The sequence below is a fragment of the Nyctereutes procyonoides genome, unplaced genomic scaffold (genome assembly GCF_905146905.1).
Source record: "Nyctereutes procyonoides isolate TBG_1078 unplaced genomic scaffold, NYPRO_anot_genome, whole genome shotgun sequence".
In the NCBI taxonomy this organism is placed as follows: domain Eukaryota; kingdom Metazoa; phylum Chordata; class Mammalia; order Carnivora; family Canidae; genus Nyctereutes; species Nyctereutes procyonoides.
The window spans coordinates 32,099,590-32,112,068 of NW_026575131.1; the positions used below are offsets into that span (position 1 = coordinate 32,099,590).

At 51.9% G+C, this 12,479-nt stretch overlaps 1 protein-coding gene across 3 annotated transcripts in view; it reads left to right on the plus strand.

The window, feature by feature from the left end:
* FAM3D (FAM3 metabolism regulating signaling molecule D) overlaps window positions 1-12,479 on the plus strand; it is a 36,474-nt gene that overhangs the window by 5,299 nt on the left and 18,696 nt on the right. Inside the window, exons 1-4 of one of the 3 annotated variants that reach the window (XM_055344123.1) lie at window positions 3,842-4,179; window positions 5,911-5,961; window positions 7,711-7,818; window positions 10,300-10,326. In XM_055344123.1, coding sequence (XP_055200098.1) covers window positions 5,949-5,961; window positions 7,711-7,818; window positions 10,300-10,326 — 148 coding nt within the window. In that variant the 5' untranslated portion in view covers window positions 3,842-4,179; window positions 5,911-5,948. Of the gene's footprint in view, window positions 1-3,841; window positions 4,180-5,910; window positions 5,962-7,710; window positions 7,819-10,299; window positions 10,327-12,479 lie in introns of those variants that run through there. The other 2 variants (XM_055344125.1, XM_055344124.1) reach the window with 2 other exon arrangements.

Sequence of the window (12,479 nt, forward strand, 5' to 3'; positions counted from 1 at the left end):
CGTTCTGTTGTGTCCCTCTGCCTTAGTGTCCCTGGTGCACAGAGCGTCCCTGCACCCTGTGGCCCCTCTGCAGCTTCTGCCTCCTGTGCCGGGCATCCCGCCTGCACAGGGGGGGCCAGAAAGAAGCCCATGGAAGAGTAAATGCCCCCCTCCTCCCCCGTGCCGCCTGTGGAGATGTCTTTAAGTCTGCAGGACTTCCAGGGCTGACGAGGAAAATGGCCTGAGCTTGCATTTAGCCAGAAGAAGCTAGAGTCTGAGTCTGTCCTCTCTGGAGGGAGTTCACTTTGGAGAAGACCGTGGGGTGCAAGGGGGTGAGGGAAGACAACCCTCGGATGGAAGGAGCATCCATGGTGTATCTGGGGCCTTTTCTCCCTTAGTTTCTTTCCCAAACAGAAAGAAACCTGTTTGGTTTCTGCACACCTACTATGTACCGTGGTGCTAGCGTCCGGGCTGTGCGTGAAAAAGGCTCTCAGGCCCCCACATTAGGCTGAGCATGAGGCATGACAAGGTGCCTTAATGGAGGGATTCCATAATGGAGGAGCCAGAGGCCGGGGAAGGCTTCTTGGAGGAGGTACCACCGTCTCCACACTGAGCTGAAGTTTTATCACTGGCCCTGCTTAATTCTCCCTGTGGCTCCCCCATCACCTCAAAACAAAGCCCACAGTCATTATGTTAACCCAGTCCTTAGGACCGTAATGAACAGTCCCCTTCCGCCCTTCACTTTGGTCTCTACCTTCAGAGTTTCCCATTCTGCCTCTCCTCTGAGCCTCTGTACATGCTCTTTCCTCTGCCATGTTTCCTCTGGCCCCAAAAAAGCTAATGCTGTGAAGAGGCCCCAGCTCCAAGTCCACCCAGCCCCTTGCCCCACACAGAGAAGGCCCCACTCTAGGGATGACAGAGCTCATGGGCCAGCCCCAAGAGACTGGTGGATGAGAGTCTGAGCCCTCTTCTGTTCTTGGCCAGGAGGAGCACTATGCTGACTTCCTGAGGTCGGCCATGGATGGGGGTCACAGAGTGGCTGCACATCCCTGCCCCAAAGCTCAATGCTCAAATGAAGGAAAATGTGAGCCCTCAGTGGCCTGGGGATAGTACCCTTCCTTGGTGAAGGATTATCCTTTTGTTCCTAGTTTTTCAAGAGTCCAGCCTTACTTCTAGGCACACAGAACTCACTTGGACCTAGGCCCTTCCCTGTTAGAATCTGGTGAGCGTGGGTCAGCCTCAGGCCCACCAGCTGCCACGGTTGTCATCCGTCTGCTGTCTGCAGCTGAGGTGTGACTCTCAGCTCTGCTACCACAGCTGTGAGACTCACCCCCTCCAGGCTTCAGCTTCCTCCTGGAAGAAGAAGAGACAGTAATATCCAACTCACGGGGTTGCCATGGGGATTTGGCAAGATATACATGTAAAATTCTCAGCCTAATTCCAGCCGCATGGTAAGCACTCAATAAATGGTAGCTAGTTTTCTTATTTTATTGATAATTTATTATTTTTATTATGAGCTAAAGCTCTAGGACTCGGGCAGTAATTTGAGGTATGGTTCTGGGCAGAGAATAGGAAACCTGATTGCCAGCAGGTGCCTGGAAAACTGAAGGGCTAAAGCTAATAGGAGTGTAGCCATAAAGCTACAGTTGTTGTTCATTGCAACCTGATTTCTCCAAGCTCCATATCAGGCTTCAAGTTATGCCTCCTTAGAAACGACCTGATACACAGAGAACAAAGTTGAACCTGTGGCTAATGCCCATATCGGAAAATGCAGAGCATGCTCATGGAGATCTTTCCATTTTACCTGTGGCTTAGGGCTAATTCAGAACTGAGTGTTGGCTGAGCCTGGTTCCTTAAGATGGGCTAGGAAACACCTTCTGAGTTCTATCTTTTCAACAACAAAGAGTTGCTTGAGTAAGGACCTGAGGCCAAGGAAGTGTTGCCCACGTGAGTCAGGGAAGGGCAATCCACATAGGGAACAACATGTGTGAAGCTGGCGAGGGAGAGAGCCTCATTCAGGGCAACTCTGAGCATCTAGGGCAGAAAGTGAAGTGAGCACTGCAGATGATGAGGTTGGCAAGGTCAATCCCAGAGAGCGTTTAAATCATGCAAGGCCTTGTAAGCCACGTGAAATACTTTGGCCTTTATCCCCTAGGGCTTTAGGGACCAGAGACCAGACTTTAGCAGGAGAAATACCTGTTCCATCAAGATGCTTTCCTATACCCTCCTCGCCTGGACAGGGAGTAATCCTCTCTCCAGCTGTCTTGGTTCTGGGACAAGTCATAGTTGAGTCCAAAGGCATGTGAGTATAGAGGACTCCAGGAAACAAGAAGAAACCAATGTCCCAGCTCCTATAGGACCATTAAGAAAAGTCACGAACAAGCAGGCTGTGATGGCATTTTGATTCTGTAAGAAGAGCAAACATCCGGATAGGAATCCTGCCAAGGAGTGTGCTAACAGGAAGCAGCAGGGTGAGTGGGGCATGCCAACAGGGAGGAGAGGTGGGGTGCATATTATCAGGCCAGCAAAACCCTCGTAGACAGGCTGCCTCCCTTCCTGACACCCCTTTCACGACAGGTAGGGGTGTCATCATCACCCTCATTTACATAAGAGGAAGCCAGGGCCCAAAGAGGTGTGCCCCAAAACACACAGGTACTGAGTGACTAACCCAGGTCTGTCTGACGGACCCAAAGTCCATCCTCTTTCCTGATATCACAGGCTTTTTCCTCCCTGATTCTCTCAAGACCAAGGCCCCAAGCACAGCCCCAGGTTCAGTCCTGGTATTTGCATCTTCTGGCAGGACTTGCCCACAGCAGGGGGTGATGTGTTAGAGTAGCTGAGAAGGGGCTCCAGCAGCCCCAGACTCATAGATGCCCAGCTTATAGCCATCAGGAACAAAATAGCTTCTCTCTCCTCAGTTTCCAAAATCTATCCCAGGAAAATCTCCGACTGGCCTTGACTGGGTCATTCTGAACCAACCACAAGGAAATCACTGTGCTCTGACAGGCCAACTCCCCTTGACAAGACTGGGTGCCATGATGGGTGTCCCCTCATCCAGGACCACAGGAGGGCATTTAACCATGATTTGAAGGGCCAGGAAAGGCCTCTCAGAGGAAGTGACTTCTATACTAAGACCTGAAGTATAAGTAGGAGTGTTCCAGGCAGAAAGAGGGACAGAAGACAGAGAGGGACTAGCAGCAGAAAGGCTCAGGGATGTTCCAGAGCATGCCTTGTCATAGCCCTACCCCCTGCCTCATGCACAGCCTGCCTTCTCTGAGTGTTCAGAGAATCCTTCAGAAATGAAACCCGCAAGTGGCTGTGTGGCCTTAGACAAGTCACTTGCCCTCTCTGAACTTCCGCTTCCCTCTCTACATAGTGGTTTCATTATCCTAACCCTTCAGGACTAAGCAAGAACCCAGTTCATTCAGTCCCCAAATATTCATCGAGCACCCCCTCTGTGCTCAGCACTGTACAGGGCCTGCAGGAGACAAGGCCTGCCACGGGAAAGAAAAGCATGTCTGGGACTTATGCACCTGGCCAGACCCACAACCAGAAATCCAAAGGGTGGTCCAAAAAGACAGGCAGGACAAAGGCAGAGGCTCAAGACCGTGAGGGTGGACAATGGGCTCCGCCTTCCCCCTGCCCACCCCTCCACTCCATCCCCTCCTTCCCACCCTCCACCCTCCTGCCCTTCCAGCCTTGTGACCACATACTGCCCTGGGGCCACCATACGTGTACCTGGGCGGGTGGAGCCAGCGTGCAAAGGCAGTGGGACCTTTCTTCCTGTGCCTTTGGCCCACAGCTCCGTAACCTGAATAACAGGTTGCGACAGACATTCTCAAAGGAACAAATAAGAAAGAAACTTTTGGGTTTAGGTGGCTCTGGAGGGAATTCCTGCCCCGCCCTGTGTACCAGGCGCCTTTCTCCCTCCCTCCCCACCCCTAGCAGACCAGTCCTGGAGCCCAAGGACCCTGGAGCTGGAGCCTCCAGAGCACCCAGGCTGCCAGGTTGAGCCGGCTGGGGACTCAGGAGCCTGGAGGGCCCTGCAGGTGCTGAGCGGACAGTCGGGGACTCAGCCAGGAGGGACATCAGGCTGGAAGAGGCCTCACGGCCCATGCCCCTCCCCAGCCCCCTGTCCTGAAGCCGGAAGAATCCCTGCTTGGCATGGGCAGGACAGCGAGAAGCTAGCCCCCTGCCCAGGTACGTGCCCCCGCCCTATCTCTGTCCTGTTCTCTCGTCTCTCTGAATGGCACGGTCGTCTCCCTCTGGGTCTCTGTGGATACCTGTCCTGAGGATTTGCTCTTTACCTCTGCCCCTTTATCTGTTTTCGTCCTCTGTCCCTGTCCCGTTTTTCTCTTTGTGTTCCTCTCTGGATCTCTGCCGACCCCTCTCTCCCCTTTGTCCTTTGTCTCTCCGAGTTCTGTCTCTGGCAGGCTCTCTGTGAAGAGAGCATCTGTCCCTTCATCTGTGCCTCGTCAGCTACCTGACCCTGTTCCCATCCTTCCATCTGGTCTGGCCCCCCAGCTCTCCCGGGTCCTCCACACGTGGGGATCCACGGTTCCTCCTTCCAACATCATGCAGGGGCCTGGGCTCCCGGACTGTAGGTCAGATCCCATGAACATTCAAAAGCATAATATACTCTTGTATCTGAAAAAGGGGGGGGGTGGATGAATGATAATTTGAATTTCAGGAAGTTAAGTTCTACAAAATCTCTGCAGGGAAGGGGAGGGTTACAGGTGTCAGGCACCAGCTCACCTTTCTCACCTGGAAGGACCTAAAGAATCAGGCCAGAGTGGGTGGGAACATTTTCATACTTATCAAAAGGAAATGTAAATTTATACTTGCTATTGTTTAGATATCAAGGGCTGATCCAGCCCCAACTGCTTCTAAGGCAGCCATTAAGCCTCCTGTCTCTTATCTGGGTCCTTGGCGGTTGGACTTTGGAGACCATGTCTGTTGAAATGGATTCTTAGGATAAAGAAGATTCTGAGGTGGGGAGGGGGGCAGGAAGAGTAGTGGGAGCAAGTCCCTGCAGTCAGAGCCCTTCCAGCTGGCTGCAGGGGTTCAGAGACTTGGAACAATTACCACCAGCCCTGCCCTCCCCTCCCCTAGGTTTCTAGAGACCTACTGGGGGGGTGAAGCTGTCAAATCACTGGTAACTGCCCAGTACCTGGGGGTGGTATAGGGGACAGGTGGGGCCTAGGGTAACCCTACCCCTGCCCAGGGTTCAAGAAGGGAGGAAACTCCAATCTCAACTCTCCTCTAAGACAAAAGGCACTGGCAGTGGGAGCCGGTGGGGATTGGACAGTGGAGACCGGCATCCAAATTCTGACTTTGATCCTTACAAGCTGAATAACCCTGGGCTTAACCATGGTGAGACTTGGCTTACCTACCCCTAAAATGGGGGAGTGTGATGATGAAAGGAGATAATTGCATATCTAGCACCTGGTACAAACTAATCTGTAACGTGAGCTTTCTCATTAGTCTTCATGTTGGCACTTCAGCAGAAATCACTTGAGCTTCTGTTTCCTCGTGGTTTTGAGGTACCTAGCTCAATGTCTCTCAGCTGGCTGGAGGGATGGAAAGATGAAGGGTGGAAGGATGGATGGATGGAAGGATGGAAGGATGGATGGAGATGGATGGATGGATGAGCCAATAGATTAATCTTCCAGGGACAGTGGCTGGAAAACTACATCTTCCTCTACCTGCCAACCTCTGCATTCAAAAAAGACATGTTGAAGTGAATATAAAATTCTAGAGACAAAAGTGAGGGAGAGGTGGAGGCAGAGAGTGAACAGCTGGCAGATGGTGAGGAACCGAACTGACAGGTCTGTGATCTCCCCAGTGAGAGGACCCATCCCTAATCGTCAGTCTAATTCATTTGTAGACCCCAGGTGCCAAGTTTCCAATTTGATTTCTTTCTCTCCACAGGCTAACACTGACCCCAAGCTGCTCCTCACCTGGACAAGATGAGAGTGTCAGGTAGGACCAGATTCTGAGGATTCAAGGTCTCAAAGATGAGGTCTGATATTGGTTTAGGAATCATTTTTCTATCTGCAATGCAGCCAGTTCCAGGACTCAGAGGTTGTTCGGCTCTATGTGCTCTCAAATCGTCAGACCAGAATAACTCCAGGAGGAAACCCATCCAGGGAGAGCCTGCAAGAGGGGGAGAAAAGACAACTTGCTGCCCCACGGCTGAAGGGCTGGAGAAGGTTTGGCATCATGGCCCCACCTGGTTGGGCTCACAGGGACTGACCCTGTTTTGGAAAAACCTGACGCTGGAAGGAAGTGAAGGACAAAATATTTGTCTCAAGGAGGGCTATTCCAGGATCCTCATGCCCCAGAGCTGGGCACAAGGAGCAGGGTGCCTTTGCCTTCTCATCCAGGCTCTCATGCTGTACCCTGTTTGTACAGAAAGGGAAACTGAGGCACCCAGGAAGAAATGGACATAATTCACTTACATTTCCAAACAGCTGTGAGGAAGTTAAGAGCACAAGTTTCAGAGTTAGCACACTTTCCTGGGTGCCTGGGTCACTTACCACCAAGTGACCACCTCCCTGAGCCTGTTTCCTCATCTACAAACTGGTAATAATCAGCAGCATCCAACACAGACGTTTACTGTGAGGATGGACTGAGATGCTGTATGTGAAAGATGTTCACCTGGTGCCTCGAACAAAATGGCTGTATAATGTGAACTCTGGGTGCCAACAGCCACACTGTGTCCCAGAAGATGAGGGACCCCCACAGACCTGAGCCCTGCCACCACAGGATCCAGGGGGCCTTCTCCACTCCCAGTAGTCAGAGACCAACACAAGACGTCAGAGCTGAATTCAGGGCCACATGGAGGTCAGGAGCAGAGCTAGAGAACGTGTTCTGATGGCTGCTGGGCCACAAGCATCCCTGAGCTGGGAGGTGTAGTGAATCCCCCTCTGACCTTCGAGGGAAGGGAGTGAGACAGGGAGCTCTGAGGATCTGTCCTGTGGCGGGGGCGGGGGGGTGCTCCCCACAGATGCAGAAACAGTCACGCTGGGAGGCCAGGGAAGCCACATGAGCAAGGCCAGCGAGTGTTCCTGTGGACAGGACTGTGTGGTTACAGCCCCAGCCCCAGGCCACCCTGGAGGCTGCCCACTAGTGACGACTATCACATCCCTCCCAACAAGCTGTGGGCTAGAAGCGAGGATGTTGAATCATGTCTACTCTGTGACCGAGACATCCCTGCCCAGAGAGACTGAGATTTTGCCCAAGGTCACACAGCAGGGCTGGCTGCCCGGAGCACTGGCCGCAGTCTTCTAGACTCCAATAGTGGGGCCTGTCTACAGCAGAGCCTGCCTCTTGCTTTCCTGCAACACCTCTCAGGCCCCACCTCAGGGTGCTAGATAAAAGTGCAGATTCCCAGGCCTTACCCCTAAAGAGTCTGTCTCTGAATGGCTAAGTTGAGCCCAGGAAGGAACATTTCTAACTTTCTGTCCCAGTAGACCCACTTTGGGAAGCATTGCCATGTAATCTTGCAGCATGATCTCACCATTTGATCATTGCATGGATTCACACATGGTGTCCAGTGGTCCCCTGAACTGGTCCAAGGTGTGGGCCTTAGTCTGGGGCTACAATATGGGGTCTCCTGGTGGGATCTCACGACATGATCTTATTGTGGGGATTTGGTAAGGACTCACAAATAGCCTTGCTATGTGGCCTTGTGACATGGCTTCACGGCTTTATCTCCTTGCTCTTCAGGTGTGCTTCGCCTCCTGGCCCTCATCTTTGCCCTGGTCACCACATGGATCTTTATTAGCAGCTATGTCAGCTTAGACATGAAAACTATCCGTCTGCCCCGCTGGCTGGGTAAGTGAGGCTCACTGCTGAGGGCAGGGACTGTAGACCAGGATGGAGCCAAGGATATATTCCTCCCTCCATCTGTGGGTGACCCATGAGATGGCCAGACATGGTAGGGTGTGGGCTGCCTTTGGGACATGGGGGTGGAGGCTGCCAGGAAGGCTGGAGGCTGTTCCAAGGCCCTAGCCAAAACATGTGCCTGTATCAAGGGCCATTTTGGAAAGGTGATTCAAAAAAAAAGAAGGATGGAGGGAGGAAGAAAAGAAGGAAGGAAGGGAGGAGGGAAAGAAGGGGGCCAAGAGAAACAAAACTCAGCATTGAGGGGCATCCAATTGAAGCTGCTATTACCTCTTCCTGAAACACTCTTCACACAGATGTCCCTGTAGCCAGTTCTTCTCCAACTTCAGGTCTCTGCTCAAATGTGACCTCCTCAGAGAGGCCTTCCTCAACAACCCCAGCTGCAGCCATGCCCCCTCCTCCTACTTGAGACCCTCATGTTAGCCTATTTCCTCAGAGCTTCACTGTCATCTGTCATCAGGATGTTTATTTGTCTACTTAGTTGTTGCTGATTACCATCTCCTAGAATGTAAGCTTCTTGAAGGCAAAGATTTTTATCTTGTGTACATCCATTTCTCTAGCACCTGCTAGCAGATGCTCAGTAAAAAATTGATGGATTAAAGAAAAATGGATGGATGGATGATGGGTGGGGAAATGAATGGATGGATGGATGTATAGGTGGGTGGATAGATGGATGATGGATGGATGGGTGGATTGATGGATGATGGATGGACGGATGAATGGATGGATGGGTAGATGGATGGATGAGTGGCTGACAGATGGGTGAATGGTGGATGAAAGATGAATGGATGGATGGACATGTAGATGGATGGATGGATGTGTGGAGGGGTGGGTGATGGATGAATGATGGATGGGTGGTAGATGGATAGATCAGTGGATGATGGATTGGTGGATGAGTAGATGAAGGATGAATGATGAATGGGTGGATGGATGCATAGATGGATGGATGGGTAGATGGATGAGTGGACAATGGATGAATGATGAATAGGTGGATAGATGGATGGGTAGATGGATGGATGGGTGGGTGATAGATGGGTAAATGAATATATGAGTGGATGATGGTTGAGTAATAGATACCAGTTACTTACATGAATAATCTCATATAATCTGCACAAATGGCCCCATGGTGTGGTTGTGGAATGGACTCATATGTGACCTTAGGGTGTGGTTTTATGTGTAGGCTAAAAAAAGAGAAGCTCAGGGAGCTTCAGAGGGATGAAGAAAGTTGCCCAAATCTCCCTTATAGATGTCAGCAGGCATGGGAATCCAAGTCTCCCAGTTCTAAATCCTTTCAAAGGAAGGAAAGAAAGGGAAGGGATTTATGCTTCCTCATTTGTCCTCCTTGGATCAGAGAATGACCCTCACTGACATAGTCAAACTAAGTAACCTCCAGTGGCCCAGGCTGGCTCACAGCTTCACAGCAGCAAGAAGCCAGTCACCCCACAGAGAGGTCTCTGAGATCTCTCACCTCATCCTTGTCATTCTTGTCAAGTATGGCTCACAGCCATGTCAGGATGAATTATATAGATGCATGGTAGCCACCATGACCCCAGCCCCAGGGCACTAATTTTATAGAGATGGACTTGGCTGCACTGACAGTCTGGGAAGTACTGAGCCCATGTCAGTGTAGGAGGCTCAGAGAAGAAGTGGAGCTCAGGGGTATCCTCTAGAAGAGAAAGCCCCAGCCTGAAATGAGAAAGAGAAGAGTTTGAAAGTACATCCCAGAACTCAGCTATCTGAAGTTTGATGAATCAACACCTCCAACCAATAGTCATGGAGCCACTTTTCTGTGTTAGGTCCCAGGGACCCCAAAATGAGAAACATGTGGTCCCTGCTCATGGTCTGAGTCGGGGAGACAAACAGACTTAATTACAGAATAAACAAAAACGAAAGTGATGATCCAGAGTCTTGAGAAATGCTTACGGTGACAGGACATGGGAAAGTGGGAAAGTGGCCATCAAAAGCCATGAATGTTCAGCCACTGAAAGGGGTAATATTCATTTTCTTCAGAGGTTCCTAGCCTGGCTGCACATACCCCCCACCTTGTTATTTAATGCATTAATATAAAAACATATATTACTGTAGCACAAATTTATGTTTTAATATTTTATTATTATATTGATATATAGTTGGTTTCCATTCTAATCTATTTTATTTTATGCATTTAATAACATGCTCTGTTAGAGAAGGAAGTGCTGTGTGTGTGTGTGTGTGTGTGTGTGTGTGTGTGTGAAGGGGTGGCAGCAGCAAGTGAGGGAGGGCTCCCTGACAGGGTGGGACCTTTAGAGCTCACTGCAGCGACCCCCACAGGAGGAGAATGCTTGGCCAGGCCAATGCCACACCGCAGGCTCCAGCCTCCAGCAGGGGGGCCCAAAGCACTTTCCCTCTAACCAGAGTCTGTCCTCTCTCCAGCAGGTTTCAGCAGCGCCAAGAAGATCCGTGAGTATCACCCCAGCCCTGTCTTTGCCTCAGGGTGAGATTTCCCAGGGCTGCTCCTCCTGGCCCTGCAGGCCCTAGAAAAATCCTGGTGTCCAGAATCCGCCCCACTCTCCCCTCCCATGGCTCAATGGGGCCTTCTGAAGCCCCCAGGCCCTGTAGCAGTAGTGGCCTCCTCTCAGCCATTCAGACTGATAGAGATGGCTCAACTGTCCATTCCTCAGCACCCCACTCTGCAGTCTGGATTGCCTCCCTAGTCACAGCAGCTGGCCCTGCACAGCCACCTCCCCACTCTGACCCCCACTGAGTCTGAGCCCTGAAGATGGACGCTGTGCTTATGATCATCATGCAGTGACCCCAGGCTTGATTCACAGTACCTGTGCCAAAGTCCCAGGAGCCATGTGGGGCACTAGGTGTGCCCCCAGAGGAATACAGAAGGGGGTGCTGACTGTCTGTTGAAGTGCCAGATGTGCCAAGAGAGATGGGGCATAGTGTTTGGACTCAGAGGGCTACCCCTTCCAATGGGATGAGATGAGAGAAGGCATCTGGGAGAGACTCATTCATGGAGAAGTGGGAATGCCGGACACTGCAGCCGTCTGAGCAGGGCTTCAGCAAAGACCCCAGCACCCAAAGTCTGGAGACGGTGGGAGGGAGGGACTGTTATGATGACTGTAACAGTAGAATAATGAAGGACCTACTATGTGCCAGACACTGTGTTCAGAGCTTTACAGGCATCTCATGCAATCCTCACCACAACCTTGTGTGGATGCCAGAATTATCCCCATTTTATAGATGAGCAAACTGAAGCTCAGAGAAGTGAAATCTCTTGGCCAAGGCAGCACCACTGTACATGGTGGAACAGGAGTTAACCTCCAGTCGAGCCCAGAGCCCACCCTCTCAACACCTCCTTGCAAGAGGCAACATCTCCAAGCCCCACTTCTCCCACCCCAGCATAGTAGTGACTGAGGGGGACATGGTGGTTCCAGGAAAAGAATTTTGAGCGGGGCATGGGGCCCCCAGTGCACTGTGGGATTACAGAGAGCAAAGGCCATATGCATCAAACCAACCATTGGCCCCACACCCTCAACTCCATTGACCTGAAGCCTCCTGAGTTGTATTCTGAAGTAGACGCAGAGTGTCACAGCATCTTGGTACCAAACAAACACTCTGATGTCACCTGCTGGGGGATGGCAAATCCAGGCCCCTGTGCCACCACCTGCCTTGGCTGCTCCCCTGGTGGACATGGCCAGCCAATCCCAGCACTTTCCCTCCAGGCCCGGAGGTAACCACCACGGCTTTATCATTAAGCCTCTAATAGCAGATGTGCTGACAGTTCAGAGACAAGCTGTTTGACGTCTCTAATCTAAACCAGCTCCCTCATTTTACAGCTGGCAAAGGTAAAGGGAGAGAGATTTCTGGCACGGCACACCGCAGATCACTGAAGAGCAGCCCATATTTCCTGACTGCTCCCCCTCCAGTGCTCGGCTTCACACCCTCAGCAGCGGCACTAGGAGTTCCCAGGCGGCTTGGGCCACAGGGTTTGAGGCAGCTGGTGGGGGCAACCCCCAAGCCCGAGCTCAGAGAGCAACTCCCCTGCCTCTTAGTGGCTGAGACCCCTGGACATCATCCCCTTCATCCGTGAAGCTCAACCGTGAAGGCTGGATGGTCAGAAAATCAATTCTGGAAAAGCCTGCTTAAGCCAGTCTGTCGACACCAGGTTTATCAGACTTAGCTGCAGTTGATTCGGCTCTGGGCAAACTCTAGGGTAGTGTCAGGGCCACAGCAATCCTTCCAGCATAGGTGGGAACCTCTGGTCTCAAGAGCAAACTGCCTCCCTGTGAGGGGTCAGGGGACCAGAGGTTAGGGCCCAAGGCTCACAGGAGAGGAGGACCCCTCCTCAGCCTCATCCTCAGCCTGGTCTTCGGGCAGGTGCTGGGCCTCCTGAGAAATGTCCTCTCCAGAAGGGAGCGAAGGGGAGTCGAGTCCATGTCTCCAGCCCTCTCTGTCCTGAGCCACAGGCCTAGACATCCACTCTCTCCTCAACAGCCCCTTGTGGGTGTCTCTGCTCCTGGCCCTTGCTCCGGTGACAATGTCCTGGTCTGAGCTCTGGTTATACCTGTCAGGTGGGTGTATTGAAACACCAAGGGGCAGAGTAC